General features: G+C 34.1%; 1 protein-coding gene across 2 annotated transcripts; it reads right to left on the bottom strand.

Moving 5' to 3' along the window:
* Nucleotides 1-771: 771 nt before the first annotated feature.
* Vps45 (vacuolar protein sorting 45) lies at nt 772-25,904 on the bottom strand. Of its 2 annotated transcripts, none has more exons than XM_089645217.1 (9): nt 25,710-25,904; nt 17,921-18,119; nt 14,835-14,984; nt 13,361-13,608; nt 12,077-12,211; nt 9,217-9,357; nt 6,718-6,855; nt 6,267-6,524; nt 772-4,633 (listed from the first exon to the last, which is right to left on the bottom strand). In XM_089645217.1, exons 1-9 carry the CDS (start codon nt 25,800-25,802, stop codon nt 4,292-4,294), a joined length of 1,704 nt encoding a protein of 567 aa, XP_089501343.1. In that variant the 5' UTR covers nt 25,803-25,904; the 3' UTR covers nt 772-4,291. The 2 variants fall into 2 exon arrangements, with proteins under 2 accessions (XP_089501343.1, XP_089501344.1); XM_089645218.1 differs by having other exon boundaries at nt 12,077-12,199.
* Between the last annotated feature and the right edge of the window lie 210 nt (nt 25,905-26,114).

The following is a 26,114-nucleotide window of genomic DNA, read 5'->3' as shown; positions in this document are numbered from 1 at the left end:
CGTACCCGACAAACTTTAACCAGCTATTCCTTAGCATATTTGGAATAAAAAACCTTATGTGCACTTTGCTGTCCGGTAACGTTTTTTTTAATAAAAAAATTATTATTCATATTTTCACCACATGTCACCACTGTTTTATCCTTTGTCAAAGTTTGAAAACCCATCTGGCAAATATTTTATTCGAATTCCGTTGAATAATGCACGTGTGTATCTATATTGGCGCACTTTTATAATCACAACGAAATGGCACGGCACCATTCGTCTCATTTTTAACTATTATTATTTAGTGTGTGCGAAAGAGCGAAGACGCTTTTTGACATACTTGCTTATAACAGCTGTTGAACACGAAACGCAATACCAATGACAGTGATGTAGTGTGGAAATTTTATTTTTTTTTGTTTTTAATTGAAAAAAAAATGCTACCGGACAGCAAAGTGCCCATAACATTTTTTACTCCAAATGTGCTAAGGAATAGCTGGTTAAAGTTTGTCGGGTTAGTGCCGATACACCCTGTATAAACATGAAGAATTACCAAGGGATATCCAGGAAAGAAATTCAATACCAACTGTCCAGAACCTGTGGGTCTACGATGCCCCCAGTTGGAGTATGTTAGTAGGCTGTAGGGATTGGGGCAGTACCTGGCTAATCAGATCTGGTCACCAAACATATAATTTCAAGCAATGTGTTTTCCACAAAGGCACTGATTATCTTACAGTAAATTAGGAAGAGGGTAATTCAAATTAAATTAATGCGGTTTTGGGATTCAGCAGATATTCTGCTGAAATTTCATTTAATTCTTACATCAATACAAAAATGGGTAAATATACAATATACATAATGATAATGTTTATAAATTAAGATTACAATTTTCTATTGAACTGAAAATTATTTTATTTAGAAAAAAACCATATGTCGGTGGCTTAGAGTTAAAATATTGTTCCATAAATCATACTATTGAGAAAACTTTAACTGAAAGTATGCAAACCTTTTATTAGTTCCATAACAGGGGTTTAGGATCACAGGGCTTAGATACGAAAACATAGCTTTGAGATAAACGCAAATAAAAATTGGAATGTTTATATACACGGTGTCCGGAAACTCGTAGTACAAGCGGGAAACTGGAGAATCTACACCACATGGGGAACCCAAAAAAAACATAAAGTTTTTTGATTTGAGCATTTTCAAAAAAAAACCAAAAAAAAATATTTTTCGGCTATTTTAGGGTTAAAGTTTTTTCTGGTGTTTAGGGTTGAATAACAGATGTTTTAACCCTGCAGAGCAGAAATATTTTATGATTACACCGGGTTAAATGAAGGGTGATTTCAAAATAATGCTTCAAATCCGAGTTTCTTCATTTGTTTTACTTTCAAATAGTTTTAATTAGTTGGGTACTTTGATCTTCAGTAATAATTTATAAGAATTTGATAAAAAAAAATAAAAAAAATCAACTTCAAAGTCGATTTACTCGATAACGAAAGCTCAAAAAAAAAAAAAATATACTACAAAATCGACTCCAAATGTGATGTAGATTCACCAGTTTCCCGCTTGTACTACGAGTTTCTGGACACCCTGTATATGCCCAACTGAATATTTTAAACGGTTGTATTTACGAGAATATAGCTTTGTGTTATCAATAAATATGATTATAGCATTGCTGAAACCTAGCAATCAAAACGCCAGTTTTTGTAGTTAGGTCCGATTAGGTTAGATCTGAAGTTTTTTTTTGTGAAACTGCACAAAAGTCCCAACCGTCTGAAGCCAGTGAGAGACTATGGCATCCCCAATTGAGGTATGTTGTGAAGCTGAATGTAGCAGGGAGGGGAAGAGGAAGGTGGGAAAGTACCTGGCTATTCAGATCTGGTCACCAAAAACAGCGAAAGCCATTTACAGCAACGTTTCAATTCTGAATGGTGGTCTTTTTACACCAGGGCGATGTTTATGTTTATGTCGAATATGTTTATGTCTTTACGGGGTAGATTTAGGAGATGCAATATTTCAATGCCCTAAGGCTCTAAAGTCCTAGCTTACCCAATTTATACCGATTTGTAACAAGTTTCTCGTCAACTCTTTAAGTTAAGTTCCAAAAAAAAAAGTTATTTTTGAAAATAATTACCAAACATTTGTTATGCCGAAACGTTAATTTTATGAAATTCCCTCGATAGAAAAAAATCGCAAAGCTCTGAAAATTATTAAAAACATGTTTTGTTCTGTTATGTTATAGGCGTGGAAAAATTCAGTGTATTTTTAAATGCAACTAAAGCATTTGTCAAGAGATTTTTGCTCTATTTAAAACGAGTTGAGTTTTATTAAATATTTTCGCTTAATTATTATCGTTTTTTTAATATTAGCGCGCTCCCTCTAACATTTTTATTTACATATCTCCCTTTAAAATCATCTTTGAACGCTTACTACGGGTCTTAACTCTTTTTCGACTATAATCAGAAATACAATATTTTAGCTCTAAGCCATCGATGTACTCCTTACAATAATATTATACATAGATGTGACTAGGACGTGTATTATACAGACCTCACCCTTGAGGACGAGCTATTTTATTAGGGTTAATAATAATAGTACATAAAGACAAAGAGGCTACAAGAATTCATTGATAAATATTGTGCTTGCAGAAATAAACTCCAGTAAATATTGACAGTATTTACTGTATTGGCTGGCAACTCCGGCCGCTAGAGTAGCATGGCATAATCATGCATAAAATTTATAAAAATGCATGAAAGTGAACCAAGCCGCACAACTCGTGCTGCTGGGAGGTGCTAGTGTGGCAATACTGCCATCAGAATGTACGGGAAATGTCAGAAGTTGTAGGTATTTTTTATTTATTGTTTACATTACTCCAGACAGGAGAATAATATTATGTAGATTTCGTTCTCAATATAAAATGGAATAAAGTTTTCAAATAATGGACGTTTTACACTATGCTTTTTTCGTTGAATTTCCATATGAATTAGAGGTAATGGCAGCTTGTGACTTTTGGGTGTTTTAGAGTGCTAATATTACAAAAATGGCATTATTGATGTTGTTGTAGCTGAAAACTATTTTTTATTTTTGTTCGAAAATTCGATTTTTTGTATGAAGATTTTCAGAAAATCTAAAAAAAACCAAACTGAAATTTCCTTAAATCTAAAATCGTACAAAAAATCGAATATTCGAATAAAAATTAGCATTCTAGAAAACACAAAAGTCACGAGCCGCCACTGATTAGGGATGAATCGTTCCACTTATTTTACAGACTCGAGTTCGATTCAGAGTTCAATCGAAAGGACTCGAGGAGTGATTCCGGATTCGTTCGTCAGAGGCAAAAAAGCCTTCGGAATCAGATTCATTGGATTCGTACCGGCTGCAATGACACACTTCTAATATGCATATAAAATATTGATAAAAAAAATTATAGTATGCGTATATTCTGATTGTGAATGTTAGGTATTTTTGATGATTTGTTGACGGTAACGGTAAAGGTCAACGGCAGATGATTTCATGTGATCCTATGGTGGTTATGTTCAAGGTGTTTGTTCCATTTTTTTACGATTTAGTACCATTCCAAAATATTATTTCTTCTCTCCTAGCAACTATCTGTATGAAATAATGATTGTGTAAATCACAATTTAAATCCCCATATACAGGGTTTTCCAATATAAGGTGTTATTTTGAATAGCCCGCTATTTCGGTAGATGTTACTTTTGAAGCTGTCATTTTTTGACATTTGACAAGTAGAAACTACGCCATTAATAAAAATGGAACGTTACACGCTTCAACAACGCATTGAAATTATTAAAATTCACTTGAGTGAATCAAATACAAATCATCTTGAGTGATGAGGCCCATTTCCACCTCGGTGGCTTCGTCAACAAGCAAAATTGTCGCCTCTGGGGCTCGGAAAACCCAAGAGTTATTGTTGAAAAGCCTCTCTATCCTCAACGTGTGACTGTTTGGTGCGGTTTATGGTCCGGCGGAGTCATTGGACCTTACTTTTTCGAAAATGAGGCTGGAGCAACAGTTACGGTGAATGGAATGCGCTATCGAGAGATGATTAATGATTTTTTATCGCCGGAATTGGATGGTATTGATCTGGATAACGTTTACTTTCAACAAGATGGCGCTATGTGCCACACAAGCAACAAAACCATTGATCTTTTACGATTGAATATCAAAATAACACCTCTTATTGGAAAACCTGTAGTTTCCATACGTGGATAATATGAAAAAAAGCATATTGTAAACACGCCATAAGGTCCGATTCAATCTCTATTAAATAATGAACCTAGTCTGACCGTCATTAAACATTCCGTATATTCCTAGTATGTGTTCTGGGCAACCCTTGCGTGGCTATACCCACCTCCTCCAAGAAGCTCTGACTGTTATGAATATTGGTACCACCCAGCACAACCCTGACTCCGAGATTAGAATGATTAATGTTGTGAACACACAGGGCTTCCTCATAGGTAATTCCCCCGACCATGAAGATAATTACGTCTTGGTAGCGACGGCTTGGATATCCGTCGTCATTTCCGAGGCAAGGAAAGGCGGAATCGCGAATTTTTCCTTTGACAATGTCGTCCAGTGTGTCGACGATGAGAGGCTTGTGTTGGGTGTAGATATTTTCGACTCCGCTTAGGCCCTGAAAGAAGATTAGAACTTGTTACAGATTCATTAAAGGCAGTTGGTTTATTTTTATATGTTACCCCACACGACTTACAAATGCCCTTCCACACAAATTAAGGTTAAATAAAACAAATACACAATATACTCCAATTTAATTCGTCGCTAAAATAATTCATTTGAAACAAACGTCACTGCACCTTAACCCCTTAAGTCTGTGTCAGAATACAGATTCTGCGGAAAAGATTATCACATTACATTTGATTCCAGATAAATACTTGTTCACTTTTTATGAAGATATTTCAAGATGAAATACTGTTCTTGAAAGCAGATGAAAGACTCCAGATTTTAGAATTACAAATCTACATATGCAATTAAAAATATTAAAATGAACGCAAACAAAGTTTTTAAATTCACTTATCGATGGTTTTTATGGAGTAAACTATAATTACTACTTACACAAAACTAAAAACATATTTAATTAAATAAAGGAATTATAAAAGTTACTGTCCCTTCACTATTTTTCGTTTAATATTTTATTTAAAAATATTTTTCAAATGCTAAATGTTGTTTCATAGAATTATTTAAAATTTTTCGGGAGCGTTGATGGTAAATTTTTTAATACAAACTGAAAGCGCGGTATTCTCTCTTTCTTACACTGTTTAACTCTATGCACGCGGCCGTATCAACTGTTGTTACGGCAAAAAGTCCATACTCACACGCGGCCGTATCAACAGTTGATACGGAAACTTTGAATGCCGATATTCCAGCGGTCTTTTGACATAAATTTATTTCCCGCTCGCTTGAACATTTGTAGAACTATCACGATGCTGACATCTACAAGAATTTCTCGAAAATAAATTTGTGTTTCATTTAAAAACATCGATAATCAAGTGAGCCTCTTCGCGCCTTCGAGTGCCATAGTTTACAATTTTGTCAACGGATGGCGTTAGTTCAATTTTGTTATTATTTTGTGACATAAAATTTACGTGTCCAGTTTTAGAAAAAGTTTTCATAACAAAAAATGATAAGTGCTCATGGTGTTCCACTTGTGTCTATCAACGCAGTGGCCTAATTACACACACGCCGAGCGAATGGCGGGACCACATTCAAAAGATACGGTACGTCTTTGTATGAAATTTTATGTTTTTGTTTTTATAAACATCCAAGAGTGTTGACACACGAGGATTTGTTATCATATTGTGGAGAATAATCTGTTCTGTCTATATAGTCCAATAAATCATGCCAGAATGCTATAATTTGACATTTAATTGCGTGCATAGGTATTTGAAAATATGTACCGCGTACGGGTATAGATAAAACGGAGCAAATTAACGCGTTCAAAAGGTTAAATGATATTTCTCACCGAAATACAAAATGAGATAGCATAACTTTTCTGAGACCGAGTCAGGCTGGGAGATATATCACTCAAAATTGCCCTAGGGGCGATTACTTTACATAAATTACATATCTTGTCTTCTTCTGTATCCTCCGTCTCTCTCTTCGGTAAATATAATTACACTATATTTATACGTCCACAAATATTATAATATGTATCTATTACATGTATATATATACTTCACTTATTGTTGATTGGGTTAGCTGTAAGAAATAGAATGTATCTATAAGCAGAGTACGTATACTAAACCAACCTTAAACAGACGCAGCGTAATCTTGACGGCATCTTGCATCCCAAAAAGATCTGACTGCCTTGCGTGGGTTCCTCCGTACTCCAGTATGGACACCACCGCCTTAATGAGGTTCTTGTCCACCCCCATTTTCTTGAGCGCGTCCAGGAGTCCAACTGTGTCGTTGTTGGCGTGGCGTTCGTAGCGAAGCGCATACAGCATTACCAGCTTCACGGCGTCCGTGTGGCGAACTGTCTCCATGGCGAGGACTTTGCGGATTTGCTAAAAAGAGGTAGATACATATAATATTAATTTTAATTAATTACAAAGCAAAATATCTGTTTGTGTGATATATGAGCCTCAGATAGTGCTCAACATTAGCACTATCCCCTCCCATCCTCAGAATTACATCAAATTAAATGCCTGTTGCGCTCAAAACATATAATTATTTATTCAAACACCATAAGATAATAACCTGAAGTTGTTTGGCGTGTTCATTCTGACACGCCAGTTCCTGTTCAAGCTCGGAAACTTCCAATAGGCTGTGTCGTGCCACCATGGCGGATAGCTCTCCTACCACTGTAACGTGCTTGGACACTGTGCCTGACATTTTCTGCAATACAAAAAATTATAAGTTAAAACAATCGGTATATGCAATTGTTGGTTAACCCCTCAGGCTTCTGGCACATGGACCGTTATATTTCTCAAGGATGCTGTTAGAAGGTTGGAGAGTTAGTTTGTATTTCTACTTTGCGACAAAGTCTAAATAAATGGAACGTATCCGAAAACTGTAGAGGTGATGAAATAAGCTTTCTAAGTTTATTATTAGAAATATATATTTATATAATTTTTTAAATAAAATTTTTAATGCAAACATAAAAAGTTTTAAAAATCGCCACTGGATAAAAATTACCGATAGTGAAAAACAAAACATTTTATTAGACAAATGAGTCGTCGATTTGCAAAACCCGCTCTGGAAATTTCTGCTGGTTCTGTCATTCACAAAAAGTGCTTAACCCATCGGCATACAATTTTTTTTTTTGACATCTGTGCATACTTGAGAAGGATTATTACTGTGCAGTATTGCACCCCATATTTTGCCCAAATTATACACTTTTTATGCTTTTATATAGATTATAATTTTATTCTTAACTATCTAAGTATGTGGGAAAAGTTTAAGTCGCCCCAATGTGTAGCAGTTCAATTTTTCCCCGCTACCGAGTTCCTAACAACTGTCAAGACCTATCACTTGTTGATGTGACGCATGCTGTATGGCAACTTCTAGAGAGAGCTCGAGACAGAATTGCGGAAGCACAAACTTCAGTACTATTCGGGCACCCAGCTGGGAACGTCGTGTCTACAGAGGAGATACGAGCGAGCACTCCAGTCGACAAATCTTACGTGCAGAGATGACGCCATCAAAGTGTAGAATTTTTACCACGGTCATCGGATCGCATAGTTTTATAAATTTAACAACGCTTTATGCGTAGTCTGGCGCCCTTCACACGTTAAATCAGGTCAGATAATTTTATGTCATCCACCAATGTCACACTTCAATGTAATTTAAATTCCGCCTGTGAGCTCAGTTCTTCGAACTGGCCGCTCACCCCTGAGATATAATTGATAATGTTTAAATAGAGTTCTCTTGTTCTATAAGTTGTAGGAATAAATGTAATATTGGAAACCTTTTCTCTTTTATTCTTACAATCTTAGCGAATTCCCGATGTTGGTACCTTTAGCCTTGTCAATGGCAGCCCACACGTGGCTTATTCAGAAATATTATTTAAGAATGTTTCGATGACACCCAACGTGGTTTACTGTTTATTTGTAATTATTACAACAGGGGTTTAATATTCTCGTTTCAAATGGGGCGGGCAATATGCCGATGCGAAAAAAGTGCAGCCCCCCAATCTTAGCGGCAGGTATGCCGATGGGTTAAAGTAAATTGAAAATAAATAAATTATGAATACTTTTTGCTAAATATCAAAAGAATAATGTATAATTATGTTGATATTTAGCATAAAGGTATATTCAAAGTATTCCAAATAGTTTTTCGTGGCATTTACAAATTTCCGAAAAAATTCGGAGCGGGTTTTGCAAGTGGATGACTCAAATGTATTATAAACATCACTGTCGCCTCACTTTGTCATTTCATAAAATAATCACAAAGTTTCATAAATTTTTCTCAAGTTCCGATTGAAACCTCTTATTACACAGAACATTTTTAAAGTTCTTCTGTGGATGAATCAAGATTTGAATATAAAGCATGGTGTTCTCTCTTTCTACCACCATTTAGATCATATTTTTCACCATGACAGTAAGGGAGATGCAACGATTTCTACGAGACCATATGATCTGTTTCCAAAAATGAACAAATTGACTTTTGGGTAGTGGCTGTTTTCCCAAAATCGAACAAATCGACTCTCTTATAGCTGTTTGTTCGCTAAACCAAACAAATTAGCTTGAGGGGTTAAAAGTTCCAAAATAATATGTATATGTGTATGGAAAGAATAACACTTCAGCAAAGTAGATTTGATTGAACTTACTTTGAATTGAGGATAGGCTTTTACAAATAATATAGGTGTATGGAAAGAATACCACTTCAGCAAAGAAGATTTGATTGAACTTACTTTGAATTGAGGATAGGCTTCTACAAATAATATATGCATATGGAAAGAATACCACTTCAGAAAAGTAGATTTGATTGAACTTACGTTGAATTGAGGATAGGCTTCTATGTACCAATAATGTAGGTATATGGAAAGAATACCACTTCAGCAAAGAAGATTTGATTGAACTTACTTTGAATTGAGGATAGGCTTCTACAAATAATATATGCATATGGAAAGAATACCACTTCGGAAAAGTAGATTTGATTGAACTTACGTTGAATTGAGGATAGGCTTCTATGTACCAATAATGTAGGTAAATGGAAAGAATACCACTTCAGCAAAGTAGATTTGATTGAACTTACTTTGAATTGAGGATAGGCTTCTACAAAATTTTTCATGTCTGATATACTCTCCACCTTCTGATGACTTTTAGCTTTTTTCTGAAATTCCTCCATCAGTTCTTTAATGGTTTGTCCTATTTCACCAAAATTCAAGTAGAGGCTCTGAAAACACATGTAATATTTCAATATTCAGTAAGTAAAACAATTACTTTTATCTAGTTAGGCACTTCTTTCACAGGGATAAGCAAGTATTCCTCATGTTGTGTACTCATGTCGTAAACATCTTGTCGCGCACAGTCCGCACAAGTCGCTACTGAAATCGCGAGATCCACGTAAGAAGTGTCAAAACTAGAATGTTTTCATAACCAAACAGTTGTCATTTTTTATATCCTCTCATTCGTTGTTGACTGTTTTATTTCCAGCATTGATCTGAACTGTTACAAAATGTCTCTCACAAGTAATGCCATGTTTACAGTCTCGACGATGCGAGTCACAACCACGCTCGAACACACACAACTTGTGGCTGTGTACAAACCTCGGCGCAGATGCATGGCAGTAGTCACCAAGATACTTGAACTGTTGATCGGATCCCCGTGTAAGAAGGGCCTTAATACAAAATCACTAAAATAGATGTCACCGGTAAAAACATGCTTATTGTGAAAAAGAGCGCCATCTCTTGAAGTAAAAGCAACCCTCACGTTTCTTTATCTGAACAGACGTATTTTCTTTAGTCATTGGCACAGACAGACTGAGCAACAGCAACGTGCGGCGGGATACAGCTACTAGATAAATAAAATTGAACTTTAAAGTCAATTATCTTAGAATCAAAATTGTGATATCCTTGATATTAGTGTATGAGCTAACTCACAGATGGCACTCGATTAGTCTATTAGGTTACCCATAGATGGCATTAGCTATCGAGTATTGTAGAGATCGGGGTCCATATTATTCCAACTGCCTGCTAATTAAGATATAAGAGCCCATTGTTAATCAATCACATTTAAAATCCAAGTGTGTTTTTGCAGCCGGAGTTTTATTTAATAAGAGAGTTTGTGAGAAACCCCGGAGATACAACAAAATTTTTGTAAGTTAATGACTTCTGGCAGTAAGCCGATAGTACGTTCAACGTAGATTGGTAGCAATCTCTGGGCTGGAGCATCAAAATACTAGATTAACCTGTTTGATTGTGCAAATGATTGCGGTTCGTCAATTTTTTTAATAATTTTTCTGGAACATACATTAGTATAATTTTACAATAAAGGAAACACTTTTTTATATAAACAGTTAAAAGTAAAGAATAATACATATGGCAGATTACACTATATATACATATATATACACTCGTCATATGCCGGGACCGCATATGTGAGTGCTGCACATTATCTACGAATTAAAAAAAAAAAAAATATTTATGTGCGATTTTGACCCTTATGTATAGGGAATTTGTATGAAGAACAAGGTCACAATCGCTTGGGCTATTCTCGTTCTTTACGCAGCAAATACCGGAATGACTTCTAGCTTTTCAGATTTTTTACAAAGAATTTTTCTGTGGAATGCCAACGAAATATTTGCCGCGTTTTTAGTGTCAAAGCGTCTTCTTTCATTATTTTTGATATAAATTGATTGTGGAAATAATAGATTTGAGGTATCATCAGAAAGATAGTTTTATCTACATTATTTTGATGAAATTTTTATAATATTTCACCCAAGAAAAGTGATGAAAATTAACTTCGTAAGAAATGTCAAAATTTTTACGTCATAATGAATAATTATATTTGTAGCATTATTTATTTACAGGTTTCTTGTACAAAATAATATAATTAGTAACAACAGTTGTATAAACTACCGAAATCTGAAAGAATTGTTATCATATACTTATTAAATGCGACACAAAAAAAATTTAAGTGGACACTTGACGTTTGATTTTGGAATTAAATTGAGCTTGGAATTTCCTGGCACACCAAAAAAATCCCACATAGGCATCGCCAGTTCGTGGGTATACTTGTGTTTATTAAGAGTTAAAATTTTATTCACATACATACCTTATCTTTGTAGAAGATTAGAAAATAAAATTGAAAAAATAAAAAAATCAGTGTTTACTGAATTACAATCCAAAAAACAGGATTGAAAAATATAAAAAAATATAAAATTAAAAATGTTAAGTTACATCAGGTCAGATGTTACAGCAGGTCGGATGTTATGGCAAGTAAATGTTTGTATCAATGGTATTTATCCAAGACTCAATATGATTCATCGAACAGTTCAAAAGTAAAGTAAAACTTATTTAACAAAATAACCAAAAAACCAACAAAAAAAAACCAACCATTTGTTAAAGTCAAAAATTTTACTCACATACATACATTAAGAAGATTAGAAAAACATAAAAAAAGAAAAGAACAATGTTAAGATATATCAGTTCAGATGTTACAGCAGTTCAGATGTTACAGCAAGTAAATGTTTGTATCAATGGTATTTATCCAAGACTTTATTACATTTTTATATTTTTTGTAGGAGAATTTATTTTTACATTCAATTTCTGTAGTCTTGTAGAAAAAACATTATACATTTTTGGTTTCATAAAATACGCATGTCTTGGCGCAAGTCTGGTTTTACACAGTGGAACTTTAAAAACATTATTTAACCTATTACTAAATCGGTTTTCATTTTTTGTAAAAAGGGTATTTTGAGCAAATATATATTAAAAACATTGTAAACATTAAATTTTTCTTATCTCAAACAATTTAGCTTCATTCATAATATCATCGTTCAGACGTGGTGAAGGTATGCTGAATTTATTTGGAGCCTACTGGGAATAACTAGCAGCACTAATATTGTACACATAGTTACACCTGCAAAATATTTAATTAAAGCAAACGTTTACCTTGGCATAAAACTCATCCTGCTCTGCAGACAAAACAACTTCTTTCAGTTCCTTAGCAATTCCCGGGATGGAGGAGAGGTTTACTCGGTTATTTGAGATTGTTAGCAGCTCGTGAACCATGGCCTGATAAGTCCACTGAAACAAATATATCATTTATTAAAAAGACAAATAACTTTCTTTACATCACTTTTATTTATATACATACACCATCTACTATTTTCGTGAACGATGTTTACATCATCAGGATTAAATCTACCCTAGTAATAACGGAGAGAGTTAAGTGACTATTTTCTGATATGGATTGAAAGATAGTAACTATTCATGCGGAGGGTTGAAAACGTCAATGACAGCAGCTGAATCGCCTTACTGAAAGGTGCTAATCTGATTCTTTGGTGCCTAGGAGAATGCATGCAAGTAGTAGCGGTCAGTAATAAGTGCTCACGAGTGCCGAACAACCTACAAAATTTCCGACATGGCTAATCACAACATGAAGTTATGTTATAAGTTAACAGTTATAATATCTCAGAAAGATCTTATACAATAGAAAGGTAGCGTGCATAACATGCAGAGCGACTGTGCCTATGTGCGTAGCAGTTCAGATTCGATTGCGATCCAGAATTTTACTACTTTGTTTGCATATTCTGTGAACAGTCGAAAGCGTAAGTACATGCAATTCTTTCCCAATATTAGCATATCGCGGACAGTGGTCAAACTTTTACCAAAACAACGGTATGCTTAGTAGCATGTTAAACGGGAACGCGTATGTGTGATATTGTTGTGTCTTCAATTTAACATCTACCCTACTTCAGCCAATGTTCCGCTACAGCTTTCTTCGACACAATGTGCAAGTATCGTCTCGCAGTGATGCTAAGTATGGGGAGAAGTTGTCAGATTTTGAATTTTAAAGGGATAAAGGGAGGGTTTTGGAAAAAGGTACATTTTGTTCAGTGGTCACATTACGACAAGAGGGTCATAAAGGTTTTCACAAAATAAAAGGAGCGGAGAATAGAGCTTTACATAGGTAAGAACCTAATATTAAATTTATTGTCTGACTTAATGTTGTACTCTGGTAACCCCCACATATTTTGACCACTGGTCGCCCCTGCATACAACCTTGCATGAATATCTTTGTTCGAGAATGCACAAGTTTTAAATTCAGCATAAATAAATTACAATATTATACTTCCAGAGATTATCTTGTTATGGTGAAATTGTATAAACGTAATGTTATTATTATAATATGGGAAAGAATCAGGGGTAGCGAGGAACATAATCATATTTCACCTGATTCAGCAAGGGTGTAACGGGATCATCTCTCCTATCGAGCAGCAGCAGTAGCGGGGGGGTCTCTCCGACCCTGAAGTCGAAGAGCTGTGACTCCCGGCACATGATCTCCCTGATCTTCTCTCCGAGGCGGCGGCACAGGTCCGAGTTGCCTTGATACCGCAGCACCGGCCGCTTCTTCAGGGAGAGCAGGAGGGAGGTTATTCCCTGGGTGCAGCGCTGGAGGTGGGCTGGGTTCCATACGAGATCTTAAAAAAAGAAAATAATCAATAATGCTGTGATCTAGTTATAAGAAGATGCTTTTATACCTCTAAAGGAAAGTTACAGGGATCGACAATACTTCCTTGAGAGTCTAAAGGAAGACACTGTGTTTTTAGTTACCGCGGCAGAATACTAAGTAATAGAAGCAAACTAAACAAAGGAAAATAAGACCAGTTGTGAGGGGTGGTGCCAAATCCAAGATGACACTATTAAAAAACTGTGTGATTTATTTTTTAAATTCGGTTCAGGTGCTATTAGCCGAGCTCAGTAAAAAAAACAATGTAAAAACAAATTTTAAAGAAAAAAAATCTTTTCAACTTAAAAAAATATATCTTTTTTCAATATATATATCGCTAACAACCTCGCCAAATGCTGAATGGGTAGGACCGACATTTATTTCGTATATTAACTGTTGCTATGTCTGAAATGCGTATATGACTGCGTGTGAGTTGATAGAATGCATTGTCATCGACAACGAATCAATCTTCCGAGTTTCGGCTAGATCAGATGTCGGGAAGTGGGTTAATTTTCACTTATTCATTCATTAGCGAAAACAAAAGTGAAATTCAAATAGATGCACATATTTAGAAAGACCCAATTCAGAGTAAAATTACTTCCATAAAGTTATTTGGAAACCATATTTTTTGGATCTACTCTAAATATTGTTGGGAAGTAAGAGCTTCACAGATGCACTCACAGATGGCAGTGCATAGAGCTTGCGTGGAAGTCCGCAAGATGGCAGCTAGTGACCAGTAGTCGCCAGGGCCAGTGGGAATGCTTCCAGACAAACTTACTGTTCTCAAATCCCCTTCAACCAGCTTCTAGTTAGGTCGACTATCGAGTCACCATTGTAATACGCAAAGTATTAATAAATCCCTGATTTATCACAAGGAACCAATTATTTATAATCTCCTTCCACGACGAGTTGGAGAACTGTTTGTGGGAACACAACATCTAATAAATGGAGACTACTGAATTAAAATGAAACATGAATTGGAGAAGCTAGTTGGGCATGAAACTCTCCTCAGGTTGTGTAAGTCTCAAAGATTACGGCAGATGAAAGAATGCCAGATGACCAAGTGCAGCAAATTAGAGGTAGACCGAAGAAGAGAGAAGATTGGAGCATGATGAGGACTGGAACCAGTGGAGAATATTTGTTGAGGACACCAAATCCTACCCTGGGACGTGGCGCTGTGATGAGTGTTTTGCATACCTTTATGAGGGGACACAATGTTGAAAGAGAATATGTGTGGTCCAACAGCCAGATAGTCTCCGTAGAACTCCTGAACTTCCCGCACCACCTCCTGCTCGTCACACTCAGCCAGGGTTTTTACATCCACCTTGGATATAATATTGCTAAAATCTAAAACAGCAAAAACAAACAATACAGTGAAACCCTCTTAACAAGTTTTCCAAGGAACCGGACAAAAAAAAGTGGGATCCAAATTTGGCAATTTTCTTCTAGTATTTGTACACATAGTTATTGTTATATTTTTAAATTTTACAGGTAATATTATTTTCAAATATTTAATGGTTTCTGGCTACAATAACTTTTGTATTTTTTCAATCGTAGCAAACACAAATATCTCGAGTTGCCAATGTGTAACTGGCGTAATCTGCTTCAACAAAGTTGTAAAATTTTAGGACTGTTGAAAAAAAATCATTTGAGGTACCTATATTATGAGATTAGTTTCAGTTTATGATGGATTCACCGCAAAAATTTTAAAACTTCTTAGGCAGGAAGCAGTTTTAGTCAAAACTTTTTATGTGGGAAAAGTCGTATATTTTGCAGTTTTTTGTATGGAATTTCAAGGGACCGAAAAACAAAACTTCTTAAGAGTGAAAACTTCTTGAGTGGGAACTTCTTAATCGAGTTTCACTGTTTATTATAAAATCATTTAAAAGTTCTTCAAACAGATTTTACCATTAATTTATTAGACTACAATTTAACTGGGTTAGCATAATGAATTATAAATATTCAGATATGCTGGCATATTTAAAAGGCATATTTAAAAAAAAAAATTACATAAGTTTAATAACCAAGATCTATTTCGGTCACTGCAATTAATAGCTATTTCATTAAGGCGATGCACTACGTCGTGTAATATTTTAAATTGAGCCGCTATCAATAACAACCCTTACGTAGATGGCGATAAGGTTTAAATTCCCTCTTAACACCATCCGCCTGTTTTGATTTATGCAAGAAAAAAACATGGCCAAAAAGTGCCTTTTATTTTATTTTGTTAATGTTCAGGCATAAATATTTAATTTTTTTTCGATCATTTTATAAATAACTTAATTTGCCACATGAAACCATAAAATCATAACCGAAAATGGGTTCGTAAGTAGGAGATTTTGAACTTTAAACCAGTTTTCATAGGCCTTTACATTATTTTTTTCTGGGCTTATAAAAAAGACTTATCTAAAAAATAGTCGATTATTTCAAAGGCCAAGATGTATTCTACTCGCAGTATTTAATTAAAGCATCTGAAAAATTTCTAGGCGTCCAAATTTTCAAACCAAAAACACATGATTTTGCATTACTACGTATGGCATCGCCTTGAAAATAATATACGGATAATTAAATGTCTTTTGTTCACACCATGTTCTGATGTGAAGAAAATATATTTTTTTAAAAGCACAAACTAAGAATCAAACAACCTATTTTTGATTATTAGCTTCTTAGTTTTGGTTAAAAAACAACTAACCTAAAAAATTTTTTTCATGTCATGTCACATTAATAATAATAGGAGGCCAAGTGTTTTTGAAATAATTTTTACGCATTAAGAATGTCCAGCGTATCTGAAATTTACCTTTGCTTATACCATTCGTACACAGAGATACTTACAAGCGACTAGAGTTTTGTACGCGTAGTATACGCATCGCTCACGAATATTCGCCATAGTATTTTGATGGTGTTCATAGGCAACGCTAGGCGTCGACAATGAGATTGTCATCAATCGCGCACTACTAAACATTACGCTAGTTGCATCCGCATTTACCACTCGTTTTGACAGAAAGGATGTCCGAGCATGATTTGAATGTTAAATTAGTTATGGAGGTGAGAATATATTTATACATGTAAATTTACCAGAATACGTAAGAAAGGATTTAGCGGAGAAGGTGTGGATTGAGGTTGGAAAAAGTCAATTTGACATCAATTTCGTGTAGTTCCTTGGTGGCGACGAATGCCCGACAATTAATATTTATTTCATTGTATGGGTGAACGGGTGAAAGTTAGAGAAAAACAATATTGTCTTCATTGCTTAAATCGCTTGACATTGTATTATCTTCATGGCTGCATGTGAAAATATGATTCAGTATAATTTGGGTAGCGCCGTGTACGAAAACCAGCCATAAAGAGTAGCATGTCAGTAGGTAACGTGTGTTCGCATCAGTCACAAAGCTTGTGAGTATCTCTGTGAACGAAAGTCCTTACTTTCACTTGTTTTAATATAACTTAATAAAGTATCTAAAAATAAGCACGGGCGTGTTATAAATGTGAATGTGGTATAATAGCTACTTAAAATGTTACACCGAGCCTACAAGCATTCACAGGTAAAAATTAAATATTATAAGTCTCTAAATATGTAAATATATATGTCATTATCACAGTGGTTATAGGCCTTAGTCGTAAGTCACTAGATATATGTTTTATATGTAAGAAAGTATTTATAGGCCTTGGTCGTAAGTCTTATATGTAAGACAGTATTTATAGGCCTTAGTTGTAAGTCTTATATGTAAGACAGTAGTTATAGGCCTTAGTCGTAAGTCACTAGATATAAGTCTTGTATGTAAGACAGTAGTTATAGGCCTTAGTCGTAAATCACTAGATATAAGTTTTAGATGTAAGACAGTAGTTATAGGCCTTAGTCGTAAGTCACTAGATATAAGTCTTGTATGTAAGGCAGTAGTTATAGGCCTTAGTTGTAAATCACTAGATATAAGTCTTAGATGTAAGACAGTAGTTATAGGCCTTAGTCGTAAATCACTAGATATAAGTCTTAGATGTAAGACAGTAGTTATAGGCCTTAGTCGTAAGTCACTAGATATAAGTCTAAGATGTAAGACAGTAGTTATGAGCGTTAGTCGTAAGTCACTACAAATAAGTCTTAGATGCAAGTCACTAGTTATTATGAATCCTAGTTGTAAACCAGCTATATTTATTGTTTAGTAAATATATTTGTACAGCGCCCTTGAAGCGATTTTTCACCAAAACGGCGCTATATAAATTATCCAAATATTATTATTATTATCAAAAATTTTTTACCCTTTCTACATCGTGTAATTTTTACTTACAAATAAAATAAACGCCGTATTTTGGGTATCTTAATTCTCTGGATAAGAGTGCAATATTTTCCGAGGTTGGCCGAAGGAACACAATGCATTTGAGATGCTTCAAACCCTCCCCTTGGTTGGCCGTATCAATCCTTTCAAAGAGGTACACCTCTTTCTGCAAAATCTCCGACTGGCCGTATACCATACTCACTATGCTGGTCTGAAAGAAGAATTATTATTATTAATTTCATTGCTTATTTATTTATTTAACCGCCCAGAGGAAGTAAAACTTTAATGTGAGAAATAATTTTGAAACATAAGAAAGAAACAAAAAAAAAAACAACAATTACAATGGATAACAAATACACAAGTAAAATAAATTAAAATACAAGAAACGAAAATTTAAAAATGCAGTGATCAGATAGATTTGCAAAAAGACAACAGAAGGTTTAAGAATAGTGTTGAAATAAATATTTTATATGATCCACAAAATTGACCAAGTCAACATAATGTGTCAATATCACTTGAAATTATCACGCTGTTTTGGGAAATGAGCAATGTAGTAGCAGCAGAATAGCAGTACCCAGGGTGCGGGAAAGCAGGGCAGAGGTGAGCGAGAATCGAGGTATCGCCATCGTACGTATATTTTAAAACCTCCCCCGCTCGCCGAACCGATCATTTCGTATAAGAGCAGTACCTTACACACCGTCCGGTAGATTATGAATGTTGTAAAGTTTGGGACAGAACATTCAATGCACGATGTTTGGTAAAATTCTAGAATTCCACTTTATACACACAAATTATTGAAATAACACTCGTTTCAACTTAATTACTACAAGAAACAAATATTTACATCCGTCGAGATGATAAAAGACGTGTTAAAGTTGCATTTTTTTTCAATCAAACTTCAAAATACCAAGACAAAAAACAATAAAATATGAAGATAGGAACTGAGATTAACAACTTTAAATGAAAGAAGATATAAAGGGGTGACTTGATTGAGACTTATAAACCTCCGTAGACTAGAAGGAAATACTTCCTTCCAAAAACAGTAGTGAATGCATGGAGCAAATTTCCAATCATCAGACATTGCAGCTTACCTAGTGAAACACAATAATGAATATGATCACTAGCGAGAGCCTACCTAACAACTAACTTACAATAAAAGCAGTGACTTTGCAACAAGACCTAGGAGTTACCATATCATAAGACTTGAAATGGGAACTGCATATCGCTGGGATTGTCAAAACAGCAAATTCGATAACATATTTAATCAGGAAACCTTCCCTGACCTAACACCGGACTTGATGTTAGAAATATACAAAACATATGTGCGACATCTCCTGCAATATGGTTTCCAAATATGGAGTCCATAGTTTTGCGAAAGATATAATAGAGAGTACAGAGATGATGAGACAATATGAAGATAGACTCAAGGAACTAAGATTACCAACGTCAAAAGAAATAAGAGAAAGTGGTTACTTGATTGAGATTTTCAAAATTTTATCTGGAGTTGCCCTGGCAGCTAGGAAATCTTCACCACCAACAAAAATGTAAATGTCCATGGACAGTCGAAAAAAATTAATAAAACTCCTTTCGCATCCAATCCTAGGAAACACTTACTTGCAAATATGTAGAGTAGTGGATGCATGGAACAAATTTCCACAACATGCCATCCATTCTACTAATATAAACTAATTTAAAACTTCATTGGATTCTTATTTGGAGAGAAGAAAGGATCGACTTATTTTAAATTAATACAACTTCAATTACTATTCAACTTAATGTGAAATCAGATACGAGCGCATCAGCAGAATGCTGCCTACTCATTACGTTATAATAATAACAAAAGGTAAAATTTTTACTTGTTGGGTCAATCCGCACCAAATCATCCAGAAAATTTTGGATTTGTCACCCACCATCTCAGATTTTGATGAAACTTTAAATTTTTAATCCTTCCATATAGATAAGAAAATATACCAAATTTTACCTTCCTACCTCAACTCGTTTTTTTTTTATGGGCAGTTGAAGTTTGGGCAAAATAAGAGTTTTTACATATTCCGAGCACTCCGGAAGAGCTTGTACCTTCAATGAAAAAAAATTGTATCTTTGTCATTTATAGTGCAAATGCAATGAAAATTTTCAATATTATCAAGAAAACTATGCTGATTGCAGAAAAAAATAAATAAACCCTTTACATTTATCTACTTGACTTTAAAAAATTACCAAAAGTAATTTTTTAAGTAATTTTTGGGACGGAAAAGGTACTTTACAAAAAAGCAATATCTCGGGAAGGTACAGTGTTAATGAAGTAATTTTTTTTTTTATTCATATCTACAAATAGCATAGAATCACATACAAAAATAAAATTCATGGCATTTTACTTGCTTCAATAAATAAAATCCATTTTAAACTTTTTTCAAACTTTTTGTAATTTTTTTTTTATTCTTATCTACAATAAACATAGTACAACCTAAAAAAATAAAACTCCTGGTATTTTGTGTGCTTCACAGTGTAGAAACGTTTTTAAAATGAGAAATCTTAATCATACAGAATTGTTCCAAGTTTTTTTAAATCTAGATACAAAAATAAATAAAATCCATTTTAAACTTTTTTCAAACTTTTTGTGATTTTTTTTATATCTATTTTTAGTTTGTAATTGGGCAAGTTATAGTTTAGGTATATAGCTAGTAATATAGGTTGAATGAATGGACTAATATCAAAGAAACAGTCCTAGAGACAAGTCACTACATGGAAATGATGTATCTGCAACAAGAACAAGACAGAACATGAAAATTACTATCTGCCTCATCACTAAGTTTGCAGGATACTACATGCTTTGTTTCCTCTGACATGCTTAGTTCTGAGTCAGCTTCAAAGCAGTGATCATCTATATAAATACAGTAGTTGTTTCATGTTATGGTGTACGTTGTTAAAATGTCTCTAATCGAAACAAGTTTAGTTAAATGTAGTGTGGGACAACATAATGGTACTGAATGTCACAAAAAAAGTTATACTAAGTCAGAGAAATTAACGAGTGTGGATTTGTTAAGTGAATTTGAAAAAAAGCTTATTCAACAAAGAAGTTTTGTATCTACAGACTTGGTTTTCAACATTTGTGAGCACCACAGAATATTTAACTTAAATAAATATGAAACATTTCAAAAAGCTTGTTTTGACCCGTTCCAAAGCCACAAAAGGAAAATTACAAAAACTTTAAGAACAGTATCCTTGGAATTTTCAGAGAACATTAATACCATTCTAAAAGTAACTAATAAAGCAATCCCTGGACAAAAAAATTGTAATGCATGCAGAGCAAAAATTAGTAAGAGCCAAAACCTTAACAATGAAATTGAAGAGCTTAACACTTTTCAAGAAGACATAAGTGAAGTTGAAAATATATTTGTACAAACTCTTATGTAGCTTGCGTATATGACAACCATTGGTTTTTTGGACTTGTGGTTTCCAAAGATGAAGACGAGTGTGATGTATCAATCAAGTTTATGCATCCTTTTGGCCCAGCTCCATCCTTTTACTGGCCACATCAAAAAGAAGATATTTGTTTTGTTCCACTACAAAATATTTTTAATATCGTTGACCCTCCCACAACAAAAGGTTCAGGAAGAGCTTACTACTTTCTTGAAAAAGACGTTCATCATGCTGATCAAAAGTTCAACCATCTTATGGGTCAGATCAAGAATAAAAGTAAAAAATGAACTTGAACATTTATTTGTAAACAATATTATTGTAATGTACTTTCATTTAACCTAATCCTACAGTGCCTGTTTTATTTTTATTGTATTTGTTTTTTAAAGAGTTAACTTTGTATTGAAAAGAGTTAAAAAGTTGATCTTGTTATAAAATATTGCTATGGTGTATGCATTCAGGGTAAGGAACAAGGTACATTATTTTGTTGGTGCCTTAACCCAATCGCTGCCATTTACGCGTATCGGCGTACGAACGATCCGTGCCACAACTGCCATCTACGCCGTATCACGTAAATCGCCAGTATGAATGTTTCGAAGATGATATTTCTAAGTTCTAACGGTAGATGGGGCTAAATATTATTTTGTAAAATATTATGAACTGTTTCTTTGCGACATCTCTGGTAAAATATGATAATTTTAATTGTTTATACTACGAAAAACAGCATCCAAAAAAGGTCAACAGATTTCTTGACGCAGTCGTTTGAATCTCCCGCCATCGCAGCGTCGTGTGTGTGGATATCACGTGGTTCTTATTACGTTCTCTGTGGTGTGGTTCTAAAAGTTTTTTTATTATTCGGCGGAAATGTGGACTTGAGTTTTTATTCCCGAATTGAGAATTTAGTTTGCGTATTTTTTTTTAATTTAGTTCGATATTTCTTTTCGTGGGTACTTTTATAAAATAATTTTTGAAACTTTATTTTTAATATCCCTAAATATGTCAAGACGCGATCTCAATGAAGAAGAGATAAGAGAATTCGTCCTCGATATTGACTCTGAAATTGAGGAAAGTGATGATGACTCAGATATTATAACGCAACTTAGTGACAATGAAGATGAGCCTATGGAGACTGAAGTTACCCAAAGAACTTTGTCAGGAAATTGGACTGTGAATTCCGGAAATTTTAAACCAATCATCCATCAATTTAATGATTTTCCATCTGGAATAATCGCGACCCCATTATTATCAGAAAATTCCCCGGAAATAAATTTTTTTGAACACTTTCTAAATACAAATATAATGGCCGAAATTGTCAAGGAGACAAACAAATATTATCAAGCGACTATTAGAAATAAAGTTATTTCTGAACATTCACGGCTTCGCAGGTGGAAAGATACATCAGTTAATGAACTCTACATATTTATTGCAGTGACAATGCTAATGACCAGAAATAAGCACCACACGATAGAAGAGCACTGGTCAAAAGATCCCCTTCTGACAAGTAATATATTTGGCAAGACGATGGCAAGAAATCGTTACCAGATATTGCTGAGTATGCTGCATATGTCAGACCCTGATTCTCAAATTGCTGGTGACAAATTAAATAAAATTAAACTTCTGGTCAATCACACTCGAAAAATGTTCAAAGAAACAATGGTGCCATACGAAAATCTTTGCATTGACGAGAGTATTATAGAGTTCAAAGGACGTCTTAAGTTTAAACAATATATTCCATCCAAACGCCATCGGTTTGGAATAAAAATGTTTATTTTGTGCGACTCGAAGACAGGTTATATTTTAGATATAATTATTTACTGTGGAGATGGGACGGATGTCACTGACAATCAATGTCTTGGGGCTTCAGGAGCTGTTGTCACCACTATGTTAAATGACTACCTCGGTAAAGGCCACAAATTATATGTAGATAATTGGTACACTAGTCCAATATTATTTAAATTTTTGCATGACCACCAAACTAACGCATGTGGAACGGTGCGAAAAAACCGTAAAAACATGCCAAAATTCAACAAATTGAAGAAAGGGGAAATTACTTCTCAGTATTCCGATTCACTGATGGCATTAAAATGGCACGACAAAAGAGAAATTCACATGTTAACGACGCTTCATGATGATAAAGTTTCTCCAACTGGGAAAATAAATTTTAGAACTGGAGAAGTAGTTTCGAAGCCAAATTGTATTCAAGATTATAATAAAAACATGGGCTTAGTAGATAAAGCGGATATGATGATAACTAGTGTAAATTCGCTTAGAAAATCAATTAAGTGGTACAAAAAAGTTTTCTTTCATTTAATCGATTTATTTTTACTGAATTCGTACATTATGCACAAAACCGTTACTTCCAAAAACATTACTTTTCCTGATTTCCAATTATATGTGATAAGACAATTATTAGAAAAATATCATACTACATCGCACCCTGAAGTTGGTCCATGTACGTCACAAGATGTGCCATTACGGTTATCTGCCAAAATGCTAGTAAAACATATGCCGATACCTATACCCGCAAAGGAAAAAACCCAAAAACCTTATAAAAACTGTTATGTTTGTTCTAACACTAAACTTAGACCAAAAACAAGAAAAGCGACGAAGTACATGTGTGGCGAATGTAACGTACCGTTATGTGTTTGGCCATGCTCAACAATATTCCACGAGAAAAAAGAATATTAATTTTAAATCTTTAAAACATTGTGTAAATAAAATGTAGTACAATTTAGTGCAATATCAAATATAAAATGTGAAAAAAGTTGGAGAATCGTTGCCGACTCGATACAATCCATAATGACATGTGAGTGTTTATCTTATATCTCTTTGTTTATTTGTGTTAGTGAGTCAGCACTATGGCGGTTCACCGCACTCAATTATTCTGTCGGTGTTTATTATTTATGTCGAAAATACATAACGGGACACACTCGAGGATTCAAATATCTTATCAAGTATGTACCAAAGATATCAGTAATGAGCATCTAGTATAAACAAAGCCCTCAATGGCAATGGGAATGCCGTAAAGATTAATTTAATTGAGAACTTAAAAAAGGCTGAAATAGCTTGGCGTGTGATAGTTGACAGAGTATATTGCTTGGGCAGGCATTGGGTTAAGCTTACATTGCAAGCTTACCAGCATGTTGTAAAGGACCGAATAAGTTTGACTTTTTTTATTTGCAAATACAGTATCTAGATTTAAAAAAACCTAGAACAATTCTGTATGATAAAGATTTCTCATTTTAAAAACGTTTCTACACTGTGAAGCACACAAAATACCAGGAGTTTTATTTTTTTAGGTTGTACTATGTTTATTGTAGATAAGAATAAAAAAAAAATTACAAAAAGTTTGAAAAAAGTTTAAAATGGATTTTATTTATTGAAGCAAGTAAAATGCCATGAATTTTATTTTTGTATGTGATTCTATGCTATTTGTAGATATGAATAAAAAAAAAAATTACTTCATTAACACTGTACCTTCCCGAGATATTGCTTTTTTGTAAAGTACCTTTTCCGTCCCAAAAATTACTTAAAAAATTACTTTTGGTAATTTTTTAAAGTCAAGTAGATAAATGTAAAGGGTTTATTTATTTTTTTCTGCAATCAGCATAGTTTTCTTGATAATATTGAAAATTTTCATTGCATTTGCACTATAAATGACAAAGATACAATTTTTTTTCATTGAAGGTACCAGCTCTTCCGGAGTGCTCGGAATATGTAAAAACGCTTATTTTGCCCAAACTTCAACTGCCCATAAAAAAAAAACGAGTTGAGGTAGGAAGGTAAAATTTGGTATATTTTCTTATCTATATGGAAGGATTAAAAATTTAAAGTTTCATCAAAATCTGAGATGGTGGGTGACATGGCCTGGATGATTTGGTGCGGATTGACCCAGTTATTAGTTTCGACGCTATGTTTTCTTCTTGTATGATGTGACATTTGTCGGATGGTTCTGTTTCAATCTAAATATGCACAAATTATTTAAATAACCCAAACTAAGAACTCATTTTGTTCATGTTTTTCCATCTCCCCGAAGTCGATAATAGTTTCTAGTATTAATTAAGTTAAAACGAAGGGTTCGTTTTAACAAGTGTTAATAATTTGTGGGGATGAATCGTGAAGCAAAATTCTTGAAATTTACTGTAGGTTTTTATGATGAACATGTAAATTTATAGTTTTTGTGCAGACTTCCTGAACGAGTAAACAATTCCGAATAAATATGTTTGTTGAAAACCTTTTGTTATTATTTAAGAAAAGTAATTTGAAAAGTGATTTAGTATATTCTTGGCTGTTAATTGATGTATGTATACACATGAAACCTTTATGTGGTCATATTTACGAGAGGTAAGAGAAAATATGCATAAATATGAGCAATTATAAATACCGTTTCCTTATCCATAAGTAAGATTTTCATGCCTGGCCCGCTCTCCTCTGCCATCTTAGTGATGTACATTTTGACCGCCTGTGTTACATTCATCTTGCGAGATTGATTATTACAACACAATAATCAAATTAGAAAAGCTACAAATCTTAAGAAGTAAACATTAAATTATAAACGTCAACTGTATCAAAATCTGACATCTGATAAGACATAGACATAAATATACCACTCTTAATGGACATAGACAAGAAATTTTTTAAAAGCTTAGCATAGACTAGAAAATTTTCGATAAGGAATGAGGAAATAAAGGCAATACATTTAATTTTGATTACGTAGTTACGTGAGTGGTCAAGGCAAATCATTTTAAAGAACGCACGTTTAAATGTATTAGTGCAATCCAACATTATT

This window comes from Hesperophylax consimilis, chromosome 22, assembly GCF_061612785.1.
Source record: "Hesperophylax consimilis isolate HC1 chromosome 22, BYU_Hcon_1.0, whole genome shotgun sequence".
NCBI classification, from domain to species: Eukaryota; Metazoa; Arthropoda; class Insecta; order Trichoptera; family Limnephilidae; genus Hesperophylax; species Hesperophylax consimilis.
Note: the sequence above shows the minus strand (reverse complement) of the source record. Positions and strands in the feature narration are given on the sequence as shown.